We start from the raw sequence: 20,979 nt of genomic DNA, 5'->3' as shown, positions 1-20,979 counted from the left end.
CCATGCGTAGCCAGTGTGATTCATAGGATATTTATTTTCATCGGGATATTTTCGACCTGCACGCTGCAATGTTTTTATTTGTTGGTTTATGAAGGCTATTTTTAAATATTGGCAATGGCAATAGAAGTTACTTTTAGATGTGTCACTTTCATTTAGGTAGCGTTTTGTTTCACCACATTACATTGATTTTGAGATATGAAGACTTTATTAGAAATGAATTGAAACTGTTCCACAAAAATGTGCATATGAAAATCATAACTGGCATGCAGATCAGTAGAAATGGTATGATAACTTGGCACTCCAAATGGAAAAGCTTGCTCACAGCTGGTGTAGGCTATTACCGGCAACTTTTAGGAGCCTAATGGCGGAATCTGCGAAAGTGGGAGGAGGTGGGTTGGAACAGGTTTTTCTTCTTCTGGATAGGCTATATTAATCTCTGTCTCCCTCTTTAGTCATTTTTAATATCAGTGCTTAAAGCATCAGACAATCTCAGTAGCCTACATATAGTTGATTTTATTCAAACATAGGGTGTTTCTATTATAGAAAAATACACATTTAAAAATTTCAACCAATCGATTGGTCGAAAGAACAGATGACTCTCGGTGGACACGATTTTTTTGGGGTCATTCAGCAGGAGCTCTTATCCAGAGTGACTTGCACTCAATGCATTCAACTAAGGTAGATAAACAACAACATATCACAGTCATAGCAAGAAAAGAAAAAAGCATCTGTAACCATTACTTAGAATGTTATTGTAGCTGAAGTGGTCTGTTGGTTTATTCTGTATGTTGGAGTACTTTGAACATCATCACTGCACCGGGGCCTCTGTTCTGTGAGGGGAGTAGTATATAGCATTGTACGAGATCTTCAGTTTCTTGGCAATTTCTTGCATGGAATAGCCTTCATTTCTCAAAACAAGAATAGATTGACAAGTTCAGAAGAAATGTATTTTTTTCTGGCCATTTTGAGCCTGAAATCAAACCCACAAATGCTAATGCTCCAGATACTCAACTAGTCTAAAGAAGGCCAGTTTTATTGCTTCTTTAATTTAGGACAACAGTTTCAGCTGTGCTAACATAATTGCAAAAGGGTTTTCTAATAATCAATTAGCCTTTTAAAATTATAAACTTGGATTAGCTAACGCAACGTGCCATTGGAACACAGGAGTGATGGTTGCTGATAATGGGCCTCTGTACGCCTATGTAGATATTCCAGCTACAAAAGTCATTTACAACATTAACAATGTCTACACTGTATTTCTGATCAATTTTATGTTATTTTAATGGACCAAAAATGTGCTTTTCTTTCAAAAGAAAGACATTTCTAAGTGACCCCAAAACATTTTTTTGGTATAAGATATTTATTGGCATTTTTTATTTTTTATTAATCAATCATGAAAATATGACACAGATAATGCCCCGTTAATCCTTCCACCTACAGAAAACACAATGCTACATGGGGACACATTGTGCAAAACACTTCCCTCCCTCCCCTCTACCAGTATTAGCTTCCCTGACTAACAACAAAAAACAACAGAATAACCTTCACATTGCTAGAAAATAAATTATTCAACACAAAAACAGAATAACCTTCACATTCCATGCTAGAAAATAAATTATTCAACACAAAAACAGAATGACCTTCACATTCCATGACAGGAACACACCCCTCCCTCCCCTCTACCAGTATTAGCTTCCCTGACTAACAAAAAAAAACAGAATAACCTTCACATTCCATGCTAGAAAATAAATTATTCAACACAAAAACAAATAATAATAACACATTAATGAGGAAAGTAGTAATGAGGCAGCTGGTGACGTCTCTAGAAACTGCTGAAAGTCCCCCCAGACATCAGTAAATTCAAAGGGTTTATTACGTAAATTGTATGTTATTTTTTCAGATGGAATATAGGAAGATAGTTCTTTTAGCCACATCTGCTTGCTTGGCGGAGTGTCACTCTTCCATATAATAGCTGTGCATTTATTGGCTGCAATGCCTGCCAATTTAATGAATCTGGTTTTGCTACAAATATTAACTGGTAGAACACAATCATCTCCGAGAAGTATAAGGGAAGGATCTAGTGGTACCGTCATGTTAGTGACCTGTGATAAGATCTGAATAATGTCTTTCCAATAATTGCTTAGTTCAGGGCAGGACAAAGTTCACTGTATTAGTCAGACTTAGACATGAGTTCGCTACCACCATACAGTAGCTGCATCCATTATTTAGGTTTGCCCTAGACAATACAGAATATTTTTATGAGCTACAAACTAACTTTCAAATCCGACCTGAAAGCTAATGTTAGCTAGCCTGTAGCTAGCTAGCCTGCCACGCTAGCATTATCCAGTACAGATACTTTTTAGCTTGTGTTGCCTACCACTTCACGGTTGAGCCGTTGTTGCTCCTAGATGTTTCCACTTCACAATAACAGCACTTACAGTTGACCGGGGCAGCTTTATCAGGGCAGAAATTTGACGAACTGACTTGTTCGAAAGGTGGCATTCTATGACGGTGCATGTTGAAAGTCACTGAGCTCTTCAGTAAGTACATTCTACTGCCAATGTTTGTCTATGGAGATTACATGACTGTGTGATATATTTTATACACCTGAAATAGCCAAATCCATTAATTTGAAGGAGTGTCCGCATACATTTGTGTGTATATAGAGTAGATCAATTCTCCAGGAGGAGGTATTGCCCAGCCTATAGTTTTTTTTTCTAACGGTGACTAAAACGTTGAATGTCTGAATGTTTTGCATGTAAAAATGCAACATTTTATACCAGGTTTGTCTATTTGGACATAATTCTGTGGTTGAAATTAACAAACCACATTGAAACAATGTTTATTCAACCAGTTTGTGCCCAGTGGGAAGGCTGTGTTAGCCCTATGAGCTAAAGCCAAGGCTCGGGGAGCTAAAGCAAGTCTTTCGGGCTCAGGTAGGGTTACTTACTCACTAAACCACGCCGTTGACACAGGTGTACTCCTCTGTGTGTTATAGTGTGACAGACTTCTGTTGCTACTAATGAGTTAGAACTACTACTTTCTGTGAGGGAAGGTTTCTCTCTTCTATAATGTGAACGTATTGCATCCCAAGGATAGAATCCTACTTTTGTCAATGCATTTGTGTGTGTTGACATGTCACTGCATTTGCAGGTGCACTCGTCCTTGGCAGTAGGCACACCCGACTACCTGTCCCCAGAGATCCTGCGTGCGGTGGAGGGAGGGGGAGGCTATGGCCCTGAGTGTGACTGGTGGGCCCTGGGGGTCTGTGCATACGAGATGCTGCAGGGGACCACGCCCTTTTACGCAGAGTCCATCTCGGAGACCTATGTCAAGATCATGAACTTCCAGGTAAGATGGCGACTGAGAGAAGGTCACTTCAAAACTTGAACAGGAGAACATGTTGAAGAGTCATCAGAAAATGTACATATGTATCTGTACATATCGGTGCCAAGAGTGGTGGGAAATCAGAGGAGGAAGAGATGTTTAAAAATAGCTAATATTCAATAGGGCTCAATCCCAAATCGACCCCTAAGCCCTACACTCAATGCACTTGTGGAGATCTTAGATAATTTGATTAGTATAAGCAATATTGTGGAACTTCCACCGAGCTTCCACTTGTCAGAGGACAAGGTAGAGCTATTACGATATTGCTTACACCTGTCAAATCCAATCAGGTGCATAGAGCGTAGAGGTCGATTTGGGATTTGGCCATAGTAATCTTTGTAACCATCTTCTTATACATCTGCAAAGACTGCAGCAATGTATATATTGAGCTCAAACCTAAAGAATTGTGAAGAAGAGCTGCAAGCTTGAATTACAGTATAAGGAACTAACCATTATGTCTCTCCAGGAGCACTTTGAGTTCCCACAGTCTGGCCCCGAGGTTTCAAACATGGCCCGTTCCCTCATCATGGGGCTGATCTGTGAGAGGGAGGATCGTATGGGGGCTGGGGGCTCTGGGGACTTCAGGGGCCACCCTTTCTTCTGTGGACTAGAGTGGGGCTCCCTGCATGAACTTCCAGCACCCTTCCAACCTGAAGTCTCCAACGCCACTGACACCTCCAACTTTGATGTGTTGGACGACTGCCTCAGTGAAATGGTATTAAGCCGGAAAGCCGATATACAATCTATATACAATCCATTCAAACGTAAAGGGTCCTAATATGGAGCAACTTCCATAGAGTTATGTAAGACATTTTATTCCTAGTAGACTAAAACAAAAAGTAATAATAAAAACATAACACAATAAGAATAAGAGTAACGCTGTCTTTGTATGTTTGGATGATGATAGTTCATTGGTGGGAAGGAACTTGATACTGATGCAACCGGTCAATCCGCCCATGCCACTTTTCACAGCCCCTCTTCATGGCTGTCTTTGATGTTTGGATGATGATTCATTGGCGGCCTGTTCGGCCCGCCTTTTCCTGTAGTCCACGATCATCTCCTTAGTCTTGCTCACATTGAGGGAGAGGATGTTGTCCTGCACCACACTGCCAGTTCTCTGACCTCGTCCTTGTAGTCGTCTCGTCGTTGTCGGTGATCAGGCCTAACACTGTTGTGTCGTCAGCAAACTTAATGATGGTGTTGGAGTCGTGTTTGTCCATCCAGTCGTGAGTGAGCAGGGAGTACATGAGGGGACTAAATACATACCAGAGAGGCCCCAGTGTTAAGGATCAGCGTGACAGACATGTTGTTCCCAACTCTTACCACCTGGGGGTGTCCGTCAGGAAGTCCAAGATCCAAGATTGCAGAGGGAGGTGATTAGTCCCAGAGTCCTTAGCTTAGTGATGAGCTTTGTGGGCACTATGGTATTGAACGCTGAGCTGTAGTCAATGAACAGCATTCTCACATAGGTGTTCCTTTTGTTCAGGTGAGAAAGGGCAGTGTGGAGTGCAATTAAGATTGCATCATCTGTGTATCTGTTTGGGCGGTACGCGAATTCGAAGTGGTCTAGGGTGTCCGGGAGGATACTGTGGTGTGAGCCATGACCAGCCTTTCAAAGCACTTCATGGCTACCGATGTGAGTGCCACGGGCAGTAATCATTTAGGCAGGTTACCTTTGCTTCCTTGGACACAGAGACTGTGGTGGTCTGCTTGAAAGAGGTAGGTATTACAGACTTGGTCAGGGAGAGGTTGAAAATGTCAGTGAAGACACTTGCCAGTTGGTCCACGCATGCTTTGAGTACACGTCCTGGTAATCCGTCTGGCCCAGCGGCTTTGTGAATGTTGACCTGTTTAAAGGTCTTGTTCACATCAGCTGCAAATAGCGTTACCACACAGTCATCCAGAACAACTGGTACTCTCATGCATGCTTCAGTGTTGCTTGCCTAGAAGCGAGCATGAAAGGCATTTAGCTCGTCTGGTAGGCTCACGTCACTGGGCAGCTCGCGTCTGGGTTTCCCTTTGTAGTCCGTAATAGTTTTCAAGCCCTGCCACATCCGATGAGCGTCAGAGCCGGTGGAGTAGGATTCAATCTTAGTCCTGTATTGACGCCTTTCTTGTTTGATGGTTTATCTGAGGGCATAGCGGCATTTCTTATAAGCGTCCGGATTAGTCTCCCACTCCTTGAAAGTGGCAGCTCTAGCCTTTAGCTCGATGTGGATGTTGCCTGTAATCCATGGCTTCTGGTTGGGATATGTACGTACAGTCAGTGTGGGGAAGACGTCGTCGATGCACTTATTGTTGAAGCCGATGACTGAGGTGGTGTACTCCTCTATGCCATTTGATGAATCCCGGAACATATTCTAGTCTGTGCTAGCAAAACAGTCCTGTGGTGTAGCATCTGCGTCATCTGACCACTTCCACATTGAGCGAGTCACAGATACTTCCTGCTTTAGTTTTTGCTCATAAGCAAGAGTCAAGAGGATAGAATTATGGTCAGATTTTCCAAATGGAGGGCGGGGGAGAGCTTTGTACGCGTCTCTGTGTGTGGAGTAAAGGTGGTCTAGGATTTGTTTTCCTCTGCTTGCACATATGACATGCTAGTAAAACTTCGTAAAACTGATTTAAGTTTGCTGCATTAAAGTCCCCAGCCACTAAGAGCGCCGCTTCTGGATGAACATTTTCTTCTTTGCTTATGGCCTTATAGAGTTGGTTTAGAGTTGGTTTAGTGCCAGCTTCGTTCTGTGGTGGTAAATAGACAGCTAGGAATAATATAGATGAGAAATATCTTGGTAGATAGTGTGGTCTGGCTCCAATATGACGTGGCTCCAGAAGCAAGCCTAAGAAGGGACCTTAGACAACGTATAATGTTAGTTCCATGCCAGCATAGGTGGAAAATATTTGACAAGATTTTTACATTTGTATCACAAAGCTGTCATCAAGGCAAAGTGTGACGACTTTGAAGAATCTCCCATATAAAATATATTTTGATTTGTTTAACACTTTTTTTGGTTACTACATGATTCCATGTGTTATTTCATAGTTGTGATGTCTTCACTATTATTCTACAATGTAGAAAATAGTCAAAATAAAGAAAAACCCTAGAATGAGTAGGTGTGCCCAAAATTTTGACTGGTACTGTACATAGGAATGGACATTATACAGTAGGTCATTAACCAATCACAGCACTCCTTTAGAATTGCACATTCAGCTAAACATTCAGCTATTTGAATCAGCTGTGTAATGCTAAGGCAAAAACCAAAATATACACCCCGGGGGGAAGAGGGGGGGGGCAGGACTGAATTTGATCACACTATAAAGAGTGTAATGACACCAAGATGATGTCTGTATCATGTAGTTTACGGATCATAAAGTCTTACAGGAGGTGTGTATACACCTTAAAAGTGCCTTAAATGGTTTGTGATACAAATGTATAAGAGCATGTCAAACATCCTTCCTCCCAGTTTCTATGTGAGAATTGCCATAACTATCTGAGATGCCAAGTATATTATCCATCTGTGCTGGCATGGAATTGCCCATACCTGACATGCATATAAAGCACACTAGATGTAATGCTGTCTTTTGTCCTGCAGGAAACACTGAGTGACGTGATGGACAGGGCTCCTATCGGTGTTCACCTGGCTTTCGTTGGCTACTCCTACACAGCTACAAGGTCACATTCATATCATATACTGTCTCAGTATAAACGTCCCTCAAGTTAATGGGGTATCATACAAAACTGTGTCAAAACAGTTATGTTTGTTTCCGCCAATTTATCAATCTCTTACAGACAGACAGGTGCCTTGGACCGCAGTTGTGACATCATGATGGAGATTGACCACCAGCGGCATCAAGGGTTGCCAAGCCTCAATTTCCAGGACAAGCTGGTAGGTTGACTATCCACACTAGCGACTAGCTGAGATGAGTTGTAATAGTCAAAACTAAACTAAATACCAACCACTAGCTAGGCTAGTTAAGTCAATTTGAGTGGTCTCATGTAGCCAATACAGAATCGCTAGCTAGTTAGCTGTAGCTCTGTTACACATGTACATGTCAGTTTGTTTATTCAGGAATACTAACTGTTATAGTTAACCTCATCTCAAGTGTGCCAGTCAGCTGTGACTAAATGCTTAGTGCTTCTTGAGCTAGCTGCATCTTGAATGTCTGTGTTCTGTGGCATGCATCAGAGAGTGAGGCATGCGAGAGATATTAACGGCTACGAGATTGTTATTTTCGGGGAACTGATATGATTACCTTTACCATGCCGTGTATTTCTGACACTGAGTGGGGTGGTGTGGGCTTTCAGAGTCAGATGTGGCAGCTCAGAGACGCTCTGACATCAAGTGACAGCCTGCCTGCCCTTCTTGAGCTCCCCCTAGCCTTGGAGCAGGGTACTGCAGAGTCCACTCACACCACGATAGAGGAGGACGAGGAGGACCTGCACAGGTTAGATGAACCCTGAGTGCAGACAGACAGACAGACAGACAGACAGACAGACACGTTGATAAGGGGCATGTATTGCAGTATTGCTCTACTGCTAAAAATGGGCCTCCCTCACCTTTCCCTTCAGACTTTACAGCTTTGACATCTAGGTAATGTACATGTATGTTATAGAGGTATCCATTATGTCATGATGTAATTTGATATTTAGGTAAATATTCATAGCCAATACCAGAGCTGACCGTATCCACATATCTCCATAGACGGCTACATGAGGCAGAGAAGAGGAATGGAGATCTGGAGAAAGAGATGGAGAGTCTAAGGGTGGAGATCGGGGGCCTGAAGTCCTCCAAGGAGACAGGCAAGAGACCCAGCACTCATCCCTCCTCATCTCTTCTTAATTTTTGTTTTTATTGCCTGTTCTATCATCCTTCCCTGGGTTTCTGTTCCATCCATTTGACAGATCATTTTGAACCTGTGGCCTCTCTCGTCAAGTTCAGTAAGATAAGGTCTGGCTTGTGTTTATTAAAGGCACACAACTGAAAAAGTTTTAAATTGTTTTGCAACGGAAAACTAAAATGAACATTTCTTTTTGGACACATCCAACTAGTCCCACCCCCTTTTTCAGTAAGTTCTCTTACATTTGATGTGTACAGCATCAACTCCTCCTATAGACGTCAATTGGATATAGCATCTCTTCACAAGCAGCAGTGTCTAATATCAAGACAAATGTGAGATGGTAGGAATTCCAGACCATATGAGCCACATACTGTGAAAAAGGAGTGTTGCATAGCAGGAGCAGCATCTGCTTATGTTGGAGCCTTTGGCCAGAACAAAATGATAAATATCCCCTCTAAAAATAGGTCTGGTATGCAGTCATTGGCCCTGACAATAAATCAATACAGCATTATGAGCTTCATAAAGAAGCAGTGTCAGGGGGTCTTCCTCCTTTCTAATGGATGGATGGCTGGTGGGGCAGGTGCCCCCCCCCCCCACACACACACACACACACACAAAGAGGTGACATAATTCCATTCATAAAAAAATAGTTTTCTTCTGCTCCTGTAGCCAAGTTCTCCAATATTTTTAACGCATCACATATTGTAGGCTAAGCAAGCTAGAACCACCACAGTAGCTCTCGAAAACTCTAGGCGGTATTCTGCCGTCTCCCTACAGTTTTCAGCCATTAGCTTCGCCCAAGACTGCCTCATGTGAACTACAATCCCAACGCTGTATAGAAACGTCAAATAATAATCACTTGCGATGTGGCTTTCGAAACATATGGCCCTTATCTTTCATCAGCATGAAATAATCCTTCAAGTAAAAAAGAGGTGTTCAAAGTGTAGTATCTGGGATCTACATCTGTTTATATTAGTTACTATGCTGTTACTAAGCAGTAATGTATTGCGGCAGTGTTACGTTACTACACCTAATAGGAAATGCACGTGCGCACTATTTTGCCGGGAACTGTAGAGCACGAGTGGTTTTGACTAAATGAAAACTAACTGTACTCCCGTCTCCTGCCTGGCCATTTCTCCACAACACAAATATTACAGTGGTGACGAGGTGATTGAACTTATTAAACGGACATTGCTTGAAGGGATGAATGTTGCGTGAGTAATGAAACTCAAAATAATTATGTAATTCGTCAGTTATTTTTTATTTTCTTTCGCCAGCGGAAAAGGCTAAGCACTGCTAGTAGGTACAGTGGGGCAAAAAAGTATTTAGTCAGCCACCAATTAGGCAAGTTCTCCCACTTAAAAAGATGAGAGAGGCATGTAATTTCATCATAGGTACACTTCAACTATGACAGACAAAATTAGAAAAAAAATCCAGAAAATCACATTGTAGGATTTTTTATGAATTTATTTGCAAATTATAGTGGAAAATAAGTATTTGGTCAATAACAAAAGTTTATCTCAATACTTTGTTATATACCCTTTGTTGGCAATGACAGAGGTCAAACATTTTCTGTAAGTCTTCACATGGTTTTCACACACTGTTGCTGGTATTTTGGCTTAAGGCCTCTCTCATCTTTTTAAGTGGGAGAACTTGCACAATTGGTGGCTGACTAAATACTTTTTTGCCCCACTGTATATACAAGTGTTCTGAAAGGCCCCAGAGTCTGCAACACCACTAAGCGAGGGGCACCATGAAGATCAAGGCTCTCTCCAAACAGGTCAGGGACAAAGTTGTGGAGAAGAAAACTTTGAACATCCCACAGAGCACCATTAAATCCATCATTAAAAAATGGAAAGAATATGGCACCACAACAAACGTGCCAGAGGTGAGGGCCACCCACCGAAACTCACAGACCAGGCAAGGAGGGCATTAATCAGAGCGGCAACAAAGAGACCAAAGATAACCCTGAAGGAGCTGCAAAGCTCCACTGTGGAGATTGGAGTATCTGTCCATAGGTCCACTTTAAGCCGTACACTCCACAGAGCTGGGCTTTACGGAAGAGTGGCCAGAAAGAAAATCCATTGCTTAAAGAAAACAATAAGCTAACACGTTTGATGTTTGCCAAAAGGCATGTGGGAGACTCCCCAAACATATGGAAGAAGGTACTCTGGTCAGATGAGACTAAAACGTAGCTTTTTGGCCAATCAGGAAAACGTTATGTCTGGTGCAAACCCAACACCTCTCATCATCCCGAGAATACATCCCCACAGTGAAGCGTTGTGGCAGCATCATGCTGTGGGGATGTTTTTTATCGGCAGGGACTGTGAAGCTGGTCAGAGTTGAAGGAATGATGGATGGTGCTAAATACAGTGAAATTCTTGAGGGAAACCTGTTTCAGTCTTCCAGAGATTTGAGACTGGGACGGGGGTTCACCTTCCAGCAGGACAATGACCCTAAGCATACTGCTAAAGCAACACTCGAGTGGTTTAAGGGGAAACATTAAAATGTCTTGGAAAGGCCTAGTCAAAGCCCTAACCTCAATCCAATTGAGAATCTGTGGTATGACTTAAAGATTGCTGTACACCAGCAGAACCCATCCAACTTGAAGGAGCTGGAGCAGTTTTGCCTTGAAGAATGGGCAAAAATCCCAGTGGCTAGATGTGCCAAGCTTATAGAGACATACCCCAAAAGGTGGCTCTACAAAGTATTGACTTTGGGGGGGTGAATAGTTATGCATGCTCGTTTTCAGTTTTTATGTCATATTTCTTGCTTGTTTCACAATAAAACATATTTTGAATCGTCAAAGTGGTAGGCATGTTGTGTAAATCAAAGGATACAAACCCCCTAAAAAAATATCTAATATAATTCCAGGTTGTAAAGCAACAAAATAGGAAAAATGCCAAGGGGGGTGAATACATTTCGCACTGACTCCTTGCCGTTCCTCATGTTATAACGTGTTTGTTGCTTACTGGACCCTGGCAATCTATGTGAAATGTTAAATAGTTAACTTGCTAACGAACTAACACACATCTTAGAACTAATGGTTTCCCTCTACAGTATGTTGTTAATTTTCTGAATGGGAGAATTGGGTGAAAATGAGACGTTGCTTGATAAACAAGTGGATTCAGGGAACAAGTGGAGTTGGAGCTGGACCTGGATGCCACTAGAGGTGAAATGAACACAACACACTTTCCTTCATCCTCACTTTTTGAATACAGTGGATAAAAAGGGGTATGCCAGGTGTACTCTGCCTGAAAGAGATCGATTTTGCCAACAAAGGGTATCATGCTCTGCTGGCACATTGTAGAACAGATGTCCACAGGCAGAAAGTGTACAGTGTAATAATGTGTTGTGTAGCCTAAAGATATTGCTTTTTCTGTGTTGAACGTGACAGTAACACGTGTGTGAGTGACGGGGGATTACATTTTTTACACAGTTAACATTTTTTTTTGCAGACATGTGGCCTTGTGCATCGATGTCTACTATAGCGGCCCCTATAATAGAGAAAAAATAGAATGCCTGTTTGTTTCATTCTATTTCTACTTTAAGATGTTTTTTCCCCCAAGTGCAAAATGTAGATGTGTGTGTTCACAAGCGTTCTATTATAAAGGCTGTCATGGATAACTGCAATATTAGTGTATAGTTTTTTTCTCAAGACTTGAGTGTCATTTGCAGTAAAGTCTCGGCAACAAATAACATTGGTTTGCTTTCTTTAAAATTGTTTAGCTGTGAGTTAGTTTCACATTAACCACCTTGTATTTTACACACAGAGACTGATCATGTAGATCATATTCTTTGTTGTTTAATTAGTTAAAACCTGCATTTCCTCCTAGCAGGGATTTTTTTTAAATGTTTCAGTGCAAAAAAAACGTGTCACCTGTTTGGGCGTCATCTGTGGATCTGTTGGGGCGGTATGCAAATTAGACTGGGTCCAGGGTGTCTGGGGGGTGGTGTTGATGTGAGCCATGACCAGCCTTTCAAAGCATTTCATGGCTACAGATGTGAGTGCTACGGGAACACTGGTGTTATTGTTCGGAGAATACAAGCTAACTAGTTATTTGCACTCCATACACATCAACAATGTAATACAGTATCTGCGTGAATTTGATAATACTAAGTAAATAATAAGGAACATACAGTAGGATTACATGATACACTACATTACCAAACGTATGTGGACACCAGCTCGTCGAACATCTCATTCCCAAATCATGGGCAGTAATATGGAATTGGTCCCCCTTTTTCTGCTATAACAGCCTCCACTCTTCTGGGAAGGCTTTCCACTAGATGTTGGAGCATTGCTGCGGGGACTTGCTTCCATTCAGCCACAACAGCATTAGTGAGGTCGGGCACGGATATTGGGTGGTGAGGCCTGGCTCGCAGTCAGCATTCCAATTCATCCCAAAGGTGTTCGAAGGGGTTGAGGTCAGGGCTCTGTGCAGGCCAGTCAAGTTCTTCCACAACGATCTCCAGAAACCATTTCTGTATGGACCTTGCTTTGTGCACAGGGTATTGTCATGCTGAAACCTTCAAAGGACCTTCAATCTGTTGCCACAAAGTTGGAAGCACAGAATCATCTAGAATGTCATTGTATGCTGCAATTTTAAGATTTCCCTTCACTGGAACTAAGGGGCCTTGCTCGAATCATGAAAAACAGCCCCAGACCATTATTCCTCCTCCACCAAACTTTACAGTTTGCACTATGCATTGGGGCAGGTAGCGTTCTCCTGGCATCCACCAAACCCAGATTCTTCCGTCAGACTGCCAGATGAAGCATGATTCATCACTCCAGAGAACGCATTTCCACTGCTCCAGAATCTAATGGCGGCAAGCTTTACACCACTCCAGCCTACGCTGGGCATTACGCATTGTGATCTTAGGCTTGTGTGCCGCTCGGCCATTGAAACCCATTCCATGAAGCTCTTGACGAAAGGTTATTGTGCTTTCAGAGACAGTTTGGAACTGGGTAGTGAGTGGAGCAACCGAGGACAGACAATTTTTATGCGCAACGTGCTTCAGCACCCGGCGGTCCCGTTCTGTGAGTTTGTGTGGCCTACCACTTCACGGCTGAACCGTTGTTTCTCCTCGACGTTTCCACTTCACAATAACAGCACTTACAGCCCGATCAATCAATATTTATAAGGAGCCATATGTCGGTGTTCGTAGGGTGAAACTAAACAGCATTTCCGCACTAGGAATTAAGTCAAAAGTGTGACGGCAACTTCCTCTGCAGGGGCACTTTAAGGTTTTCAAGAAATACTGGCAATCCCTCTCACCCTTTCCAATCCCTTCATTTTCATCACCGTCTCTCTCTCTCTCTCTCTCTCTCTCACTTTCACACACCGATTCACTCACGCAATCACTCCTGCTGAAATTGTTATTGATTTCTTTTTCACATGGATGGCAAAGTCATGTGGCTCATCAGCCGTGCTCCCACCCAAAACAGTCACCTGCAGCAGTGGCGCTACATAGTCCTTTGCCATGTCCAGTAGGCAAACGTTGTGGAACGTTGCAGATAGAAATGTCATGAATAGAGCTGACACGATACAGCTAATCCCCGATTCTGGGTGACAGACAACCGTATCTGTTCTATAACGTTCCTGTAACGTTTCATCATCCTGAACAGGCCCCTGCTGTCTTGCGCTGTTCTAATATACCTCTCTCTTCTCCAATCACAGAACTGCGTGTCTGCCCGTCGTCTCTTTCTCTGCCTGCCCACTGTCTGGACAATGTAAGCCTTACTCACGCCCTCTCTCTCTCTCTCTCTCTCTCTCTCTCTCTCTCACGCCCTCTCTCTCTCTCTCTCTCTCTCTCTCTCCCTCTCTCCCTCTCTCCCTCTCTCCCTCTCTCCCTCTCTCCCTCTCTCCCTCTCTCCCTCCCTCCCTCCCTCCCTCCCTCTGAGATTATCAAAGGCTTTCTGAGGGCATACAAAACACATGTTTGGCTGTCTGCTCTGTCAGTTTGGAAGCGTCTTGTTTTATCAAGTAATATTAGCCTTGTTTTCCGGTATATACAGAGAATGTGTGTACATTTTCATGAGGATATAGAGGTAAAGTAAAGAGAAGAAAACAAGCTCTTTCCTCCCTCACAATCGACACCAACCCCTATTTATGCTCCTGCAATGTATCCCACTTTATTTGGATGGTCCTCTATAGATGGTTGATACAATTTGCTGGTCTGTACCCTTTGATGGTGCTCGGGGTAGGGTGAGATTGGATAAATGTGGCCTGTAAACCATCTGTAGGGTACTATCCCCAAATAAAATGTTACAAATGCAGTCTTTTTTGCGTGCGTCACAGCACAGCATGCCACTCTCGCCTGGGTCAAAATTGCCTGGGGAAAAATATTTTGCTGCATTCAATTGAATTTACCAATGCCACGTGTCTTCATCACCCCCAGGGAAATAACCATTCATTTTGTGTCTGCTTTTCTTTCACGGATTTTGTCCCAGACGAGTGCGGCATGCTGTGCTATGCTGTGCTGTGACTCGCACACAAAAAACGTCTGCATCCATACCGCGGCCTTCAATCCTGTTCGGTGGCTGACTGTGAGTGTGTTTCAGGGAAGAAGATCAGCCCCTGCCTGTCACTACCCGCTGGTGATCCCTCTCCACCGCCACCTGCTGCTCTTCCACAGGGTAGGAAATGGCAACATCTACATGGGGACGAGAAACAATGTTTTCATCCTACATTATACCCTATTTAGTGTGCTACTTTTGACCAGGTCCCATAGGGGTCTGGTCAAATGTAGTGCACTATATAGGAAATAGGGTGTCATTTGGGACACAAGTGGTGTAAATCTTTAGAGTGATATATGCTTGATGAAAAAATGACTTATTTTCTATTGTTTCCTCTTCATGTTCTCTATCCCTCCCTTACTGACTGCATCTTTCCTTCTCTGCGCTCACTTGCACTCTCTCCCCGTCCTTACCACAATGTCTCCACCTTTCTCTCTCCCTCTCTTCTCCCTTTCCCTCATGTTTCTCCCCTTGTCTGCCCCCTCTCCCTCTCTCCCTCTCTCGCCTCCTCTCTCTTCATCTCATCCTCTCTCTCAGGTGCGCTGGCCACAGGAGAGGACTGAGTCCTACCTGTTAGTGTGTGCGGAGGGGGGAGAGCCCCAAGCCTGGGACAGACACTGCTGTGCTGAAATCTCCTGAACCCCCCCACCCCACCCTCACTATAGTGGGGAATGACAGACTTCTCTATTCCACCGAGGAGTCCTATTACAGTATCTTGGAATGAGAGAGTTTTGAGTATGGTGGGTGGGTGGGTGCTAAAGACAATGTTACTCATGGCACTGAGCAGAGTGCTGGGGCATAAATAAACTGAGAGCAATGGGGACAGCAGAACTGGAAACTTGCAGGAAGTTGGACAGACATGGGAAAGCTAATGACTGTCACTAGAAGGAATGAGGAGATGTAAATAATCAAATGAAGGACATCTCCTAAACTACCAATGGGACAGAGGTAAAAGTGAACACTGAAAACAAAGAAGACACCATAGAAAAAAGACATTGCTGGTTTGAGTGACAGCCAGGGGGGCCAATCAGCATCCTCCATAAGCCAACACTCTCCAGCCCACCTGGACATTGATGCATTTTGCCCAATATTAGTGGCATGACTTATTAACAGCACCATCTAATGGTTATTTACTGTTTGAGTTCTCCATTGTACTTTGTATCTATGCTTCTAAGAGTGGATTGTGTTGAGTCGTCTGAGAGATAGTGTTGAGTCGTCTGAGAGATAGTGTTGAGTCGTCTGAGAGATAGTGTTGAGTCGTCTGAGAGATAGTGTTGAGTCGTCTGAGAGATAGTGTTGAGTCTTCTGAGAGATAGTGTTGAGTCGTCTGAGAGATAGTGTTGAGTCGTCTGAGAGATAGTGTTGAGTCGTCTGAGAGATAGTGTTGAGTCGTCTGAGAGATAGTGTTGAGTCGTCTGAGAGATAGTGTTGAGTCGTCTGAGAGATAGTGTTGAGTCGTCTGAGAGATAGTGTTGAGTCGTCTGAGAGATAGTGTTGAGTCTTCTGAGAGATAGTGTTGAGTCTTCTGAGAGATAGTGTTGAGTCGTCTGAGAGATAGTGTTGAGTCGTCTGAGAGATAGACTAGAGGCTCTGATTTAAAGGCATTTTAGATAAGCCTGTTTGGAGTACATAAATCACAGCTACAGTACAATATTGAGCGAGCGCTGACTGAAGGTTAAGGATAGAGTAACCTTGTCCCCAGGCTATTGGGAACAGCGCATATAAGCCTGGGATATCAACGAGACTTAAACATCACAAGACTTCCCGGGAATGCTTGCGAAATAGACCAAACAGACCAGACCGAGGGTTGGTGTTTGAGAAGAAAATGATTCCTGAGTTGTTCATTTTCTCAAAATCTAAAGGCACAACCTAGATTCGAGCGAATCTAGGTTGTAAAGTTAGAATTAGGTCTGGTCCAGGGTGTTACATGCAGCTTGCTGACAGTGAGCCTTCCTACAAACAGGAAGGCTAAGCGCCACAATGACCTTGACCAGAGATAGGTTACACTATAGATGATGTGTACTAAGGATATATGTTGGAGAGCTATGGGACATAAGTCCAGTACAGCCAAGTAACCAACATAAGGCTATTGGTTTGAATCCCAAACTATGTGTCCTGTTGCTAGCTATTATGCTGTCAACATGCTTTTGTATATACTCCTTGCTGTTTGGTAAGACATTTTAAATCATATAGGCCTAAAATGTTCCTTTGGACATTGAGGCATGTAAGAGAATTATACTGGATTTTGAGAGAAACCGTATAGAGTACCACAGTATGAGTCATAATACCCACAAAACCTAGCGGTCAAATAGGGAAATGGTTCCAATCGTTTTTTCCACCATTCATCTTTCACGTGGGGGATGTTAGAAACACTTATAATAAGGGCTGTGTTTTGTGCAGGCTTACCCTGGTGTGATGTTGTGATAGATGCGTAAATCTCTCTAGGACAAAGTGACTTAAATCAATATATTTACCTGTTTGACCTCTAGGGCTATGGGTATTATGACACCTTCATCGTGGGGCTGTATACTACAATATATGCACTGTGTACTGTAGGTTGCAAGGCCTTTTGTATTTGAGCAATACTTGAGATGTGCATGAGGAAGAGCACAGTTGTCACTCACTGGGTACTATAAAATGTCATACATTTGTGACTTCATTTTGTTTAAAAGAGGTGGCATTATACACGGAGTATACAAAAGATTAAGAACACCTGCACTTTCCATGACATAGACTGACCAGGTGAATCCAGGTGAAGGCTATGATCCTTTACTGATGTAACTTGTTAAATCCACTTCAATCTGTGTAGATGAAGGGGAGGAGACAGGTTAAAGAAGGATTTTTAAACCTTGAGACAATTGACACATAGATTGTGTATGTGTGCCACTCGGAGGGTGAATGGGCAAGACAAAGCATTTAAGTGCTTTTGAACTGGGTATGGTGGTAGGTGCCAAGCGTACCGATTTATGTCAAGAACTGAAATGCTGCTTGGTTTTTCACGCTCAACAGTTTGCTGTGTGTTTCAAGAATGGTCCACCACCCAAAGGACATCCAGCAAACTTGACACAACTGTGGGAAGTATTGGACTCAACATGGGCCAGCATCCCTCTGGACCGCTTTCGACACTTTGAAGAGTCCATGCCGCGACGGATTGCGGCTCTTCTGAGGGCAAAAGGGAGGGGGCGGGGTGCAACTCAGTATTAGGAAGGTGTTCCTAATGTTTGGTATACTCAGTTTATATATATATATTGTATTACTGAGATGCCTTAACGTTTAATTGCACATATTTAATAATATTTTGGAAACCATAGGAATTATACTAATAAAATCTTTATTATGGATCTATCTCGCTTGGCTCATGAATGAAGTGCGACAGCCTACAGTGCCCCTATGTGGTCGAAAAATTATGAAACGCATTGTCAAACATGCGTATTTTTAAGGGAATAATTACTTTTTGCTGTGACAACTACAATACATGACCTAAAGTATGTGCAAAAGCACCCCTTCAAATTAGTGGATTCGGCTATTTCCGCCACACCCGTTGCTGACAGATGTATAAAACCAAGCACATAGTCATGCATTTTCCAGACAGGCGTTGGCAGTAGTATGGGCTTACTGAAGAGCTCAGTGACTTTCAACGAGGCACCGTCATATGATGACACCTTTCCAACAAGTCAGTTTGTCAAAATGTATGCCTTAGTACAGCCTCCCCGGTCAACTGTAAGTGCTGTTATTGGGGAGTGGAAACCACTCGAAGCAACAACGGCTCACCCAAGAAGTGGTAGGCCACACAAGCTCACAGAATGGGAGCGCAGAGTGCTACGTAGTGAGTAAGAATCGTCTGTCCTTGGTTGCAACACTCTCTACTGAGTTCCAAACTGCCTCTGGAAGAGCAGGGAAGAGCTTAAAACGTAGATAATAGTCCGGCTCCCCATTGTAACATGGCTACGTGGCTCTGACACCACCATCCATGGGGTTGCACAACCCAAACATGCACCTCCCCATAATCCCCCAACCAATGCGCCTCCAGTATGCGTCCTTGATTCATTTGAATGTGTTGACAGTTGAAAAAATTGCTTCAGCTTCACTGAGAATTTGAAAAGTAGGAAAGTCAATTGTACAATATTCTAGAACACGTGTGCGTATGATCAATTCAGAATTCCTTCTTCTGTAACCTGTTTCGACATCTATCCAACATACTTGCCCAACACATTATAGATTTCTGAACTCTTCAAGATGTTTCCTATGAAACATCGTATTGGCAACTTTTTAAAGGATTTTGATGCACCAGTACATATAATGCACATTTACATCACAGTTTGGCACAGTGCATTATTTATGACAGTTTTAGAACCTTCTACAGAAAGGTTTGTGGTCATACGCACATTCTTACAAATGTAGGTGCTGGGGTAATAAAGAATACTTGCAAAGAAATACTAGGAAGAAAATTGCCAACCATGTGGAAGTCAAAATGAATTGGTCTTTAATACAGTGCCTTGCGAAAGTATTCGGCCCCCTTGAACTTTGCGACCTTTTGCCACATTTCAGGCTTCAAACATAAAGATATAAAACTGTATTTTTTTGTGAAGAATCAACAACAACTGGGACACAATCATGAAGTGGAACGACATTTATTGGATATTTCAAACTTTTTTAACAAATCAAAAACTGAAACATTGGGCGTGCAAAATTATTCAGCCCCCTTAAGTTAATACTTTGTAGCGCCACCTTTTGCTGCGATTACAGCTGTAAGTCGCTTGGGGTATGTCTCTATCAGTTTTGCACATCGAGAGACTGACATTTTTTCCCATTCCTTCTTTCTTTATTTTTACTAGAATAATAGTGAAGACATCAAACTATGAAATAACACATGACGGACAAGAGTCTGGCCTGTAGGCCTTCATCATGTGGAACTGCCACCGAGTCACAGCCATGAACTTATGAACTACTTGTGTGTGTTAGGAGTGTACAGCCTGTAGGCCTTCATCATGTGGAACTGCCACCGAGTCACAGCCATGAACTTATGAACTGTGTGTGTTAGGAGTGTACAGCCTGTAGGCCTTCATCATGTGGAACTGCCACCGAGTCACAGCCATGAACTTATGAACTGTGTGTGTTAGGAGTGTACAGCCTGTAGGCCTTCATCATGTGGAACTGCCACCGAGTCACAGCCATGAACTTATGAACTGTGTGTGTTAGGAGTGTACAGCCTGTAGGCCTTCATCATGTGGAACTGCCACCGAGTCACAGCCATGAACTTATGAACTGTGTGTGTTAGGAGTGTACAGCCTGTAGGCCTTCATCATGTGGAACTGCCACCGAGTCACAGCCATGAACTTATGAACTGTGTGTGTTAGGAGTGTACAGCCTGTAGGCCTTCATCATGTGGAACTGCCACCTAGTCACAGCCATGAACTTATGAACTGTGTGTGTTAGGAGTGTACAGCCTGTAGGCCTTCATCATGTGGAACTGCCACCGAGTCACAGCCATGAACTTATGAACTGTGTGTGTTAGGAGTGTACAGTATGATGGGGTGTTATTCTCAATTGATTCTATGTACTTATGTGGAAGCAGCAGCGCTCTCTACTGTTCAAGTCATTTACGTAGGCAGTGCTTTTCAAATGGTCACACTTAAACAGATGTTTTTATATAATCAAATTTTATTGGTCACATACACATTTTTATTTTATTTAAATTTTACCCCCTTTTCGTGGTATCCAATTGTTAGTAGTTACTATCTTGTCTCATCGCTACAACCCCTGTTGATTTCTACTCATTCCAGGGTTTTTCTTTGTTTGTACTATTTTCTACATTGTAGAATAGTAGTGAAGACATTAAAACTATGAAATAACACATATGAAAGGAATCATGTAGTAACCAAAAAAGTGATAAACAAATCTCGGGAGAGACGAAGGTCGAAAGCCATACGTCCTCCGAAACACAACCCAACCAAGCCACACTGCTTCTTAACACAGCGCGCATCCAACCCGGAAGCCAGCAGCACCAATGTGTCGGAGGAAACACCGTGACCGAGCAAACTGGTTGGCGCGCACTGCGCCCGGCCCGCCACAGGAGTCGCTGGTGCGTGATGAGACGAGGATATCCCTATCTGGCCAAATCCTCCCTAACCCGGACGATGCTAGGCCAATTGTGCGTCTCCCCACGGACCTCCCGGTCGCGGCCAGCTGCGACAGAGCCTGGGCGCGAACCCAAAGTCTCTGGTAGCACAGCTACC

General features: G+C 43.1%; 1 protein-coding gene across 2 annotated transcripts in view; it reads left to right on the top strand.

Moving 5' to 3' along the window:
- Window positions 1–18,070, top strand: part of LOC135548854 (myotonin-protein kinase-like) — a 34,698-nt gene extending 16,628 nt beyond the window's left edge. Inside the window, exons 7-15 of one of the 2 annotated variants that reach the window (XM_064978882.1) lie at window positions 3,154–3,351; window positions 3,854–4,102; window positions 6,978–7,057; window positions 7,175–7,271; window positions 7,691–7,830; window positions 8,088–8,185; window positions 13,905–13,957; window positions 14,789–14,863; window positions 15,281–18,070. In XM_064978882.1, the coding sequence (XP_064834954.1) occupies window positions 3,154–3,351; window positions 3,854–4,102; window positions 6,978–7,057; window positions 7,175–7,271; window positions 7,691–7,830; window positions 8,088–8,185; window positions 13,905–13,957; window positions 14,789–14,863; window positions 15,281–15,382 (1,092 nt within the window). In that variant the 3' untranslated portion in view covers window positions 15,383–18,070. Of the gene's footprint in view, window positions 1–3,153; window positions 3,352–3,853; window positions 4,103–6,977; window positions 7,058–7,174; window positions 7,272–7,690; window positions 7,831–8,087; window positions 8,186–13,904; window positions 13,958–14,677; window positions 14,864–15,280 lie in introns of both variants that reach the window. The other variant, XM_064978881.1, reaches the window with a different exon arrangement.
- The last annotated feature ends 2,909 nt before the right edge of the window (window positions 18,071–20,979 follow it).

The sequence above is a fragment of the Oncorhynchus masou genome, chromosome 11, assembly GCF_036934945.1.
Source record: "Oncorhynchus masou masou isolate Uvic2021 chromosome 11, UVic_Omas_1.1, whole genome shotgun sequence".
NCBI lineage: Eukaryota > Metazoa > Chordata > Actinopteri > Salmoniformes > Salmonidae > Oncorhynchus > Oncorhynchus masou.
This window is presented reverse-complemented; position numbering and strand designations above follow the sequence as displayed.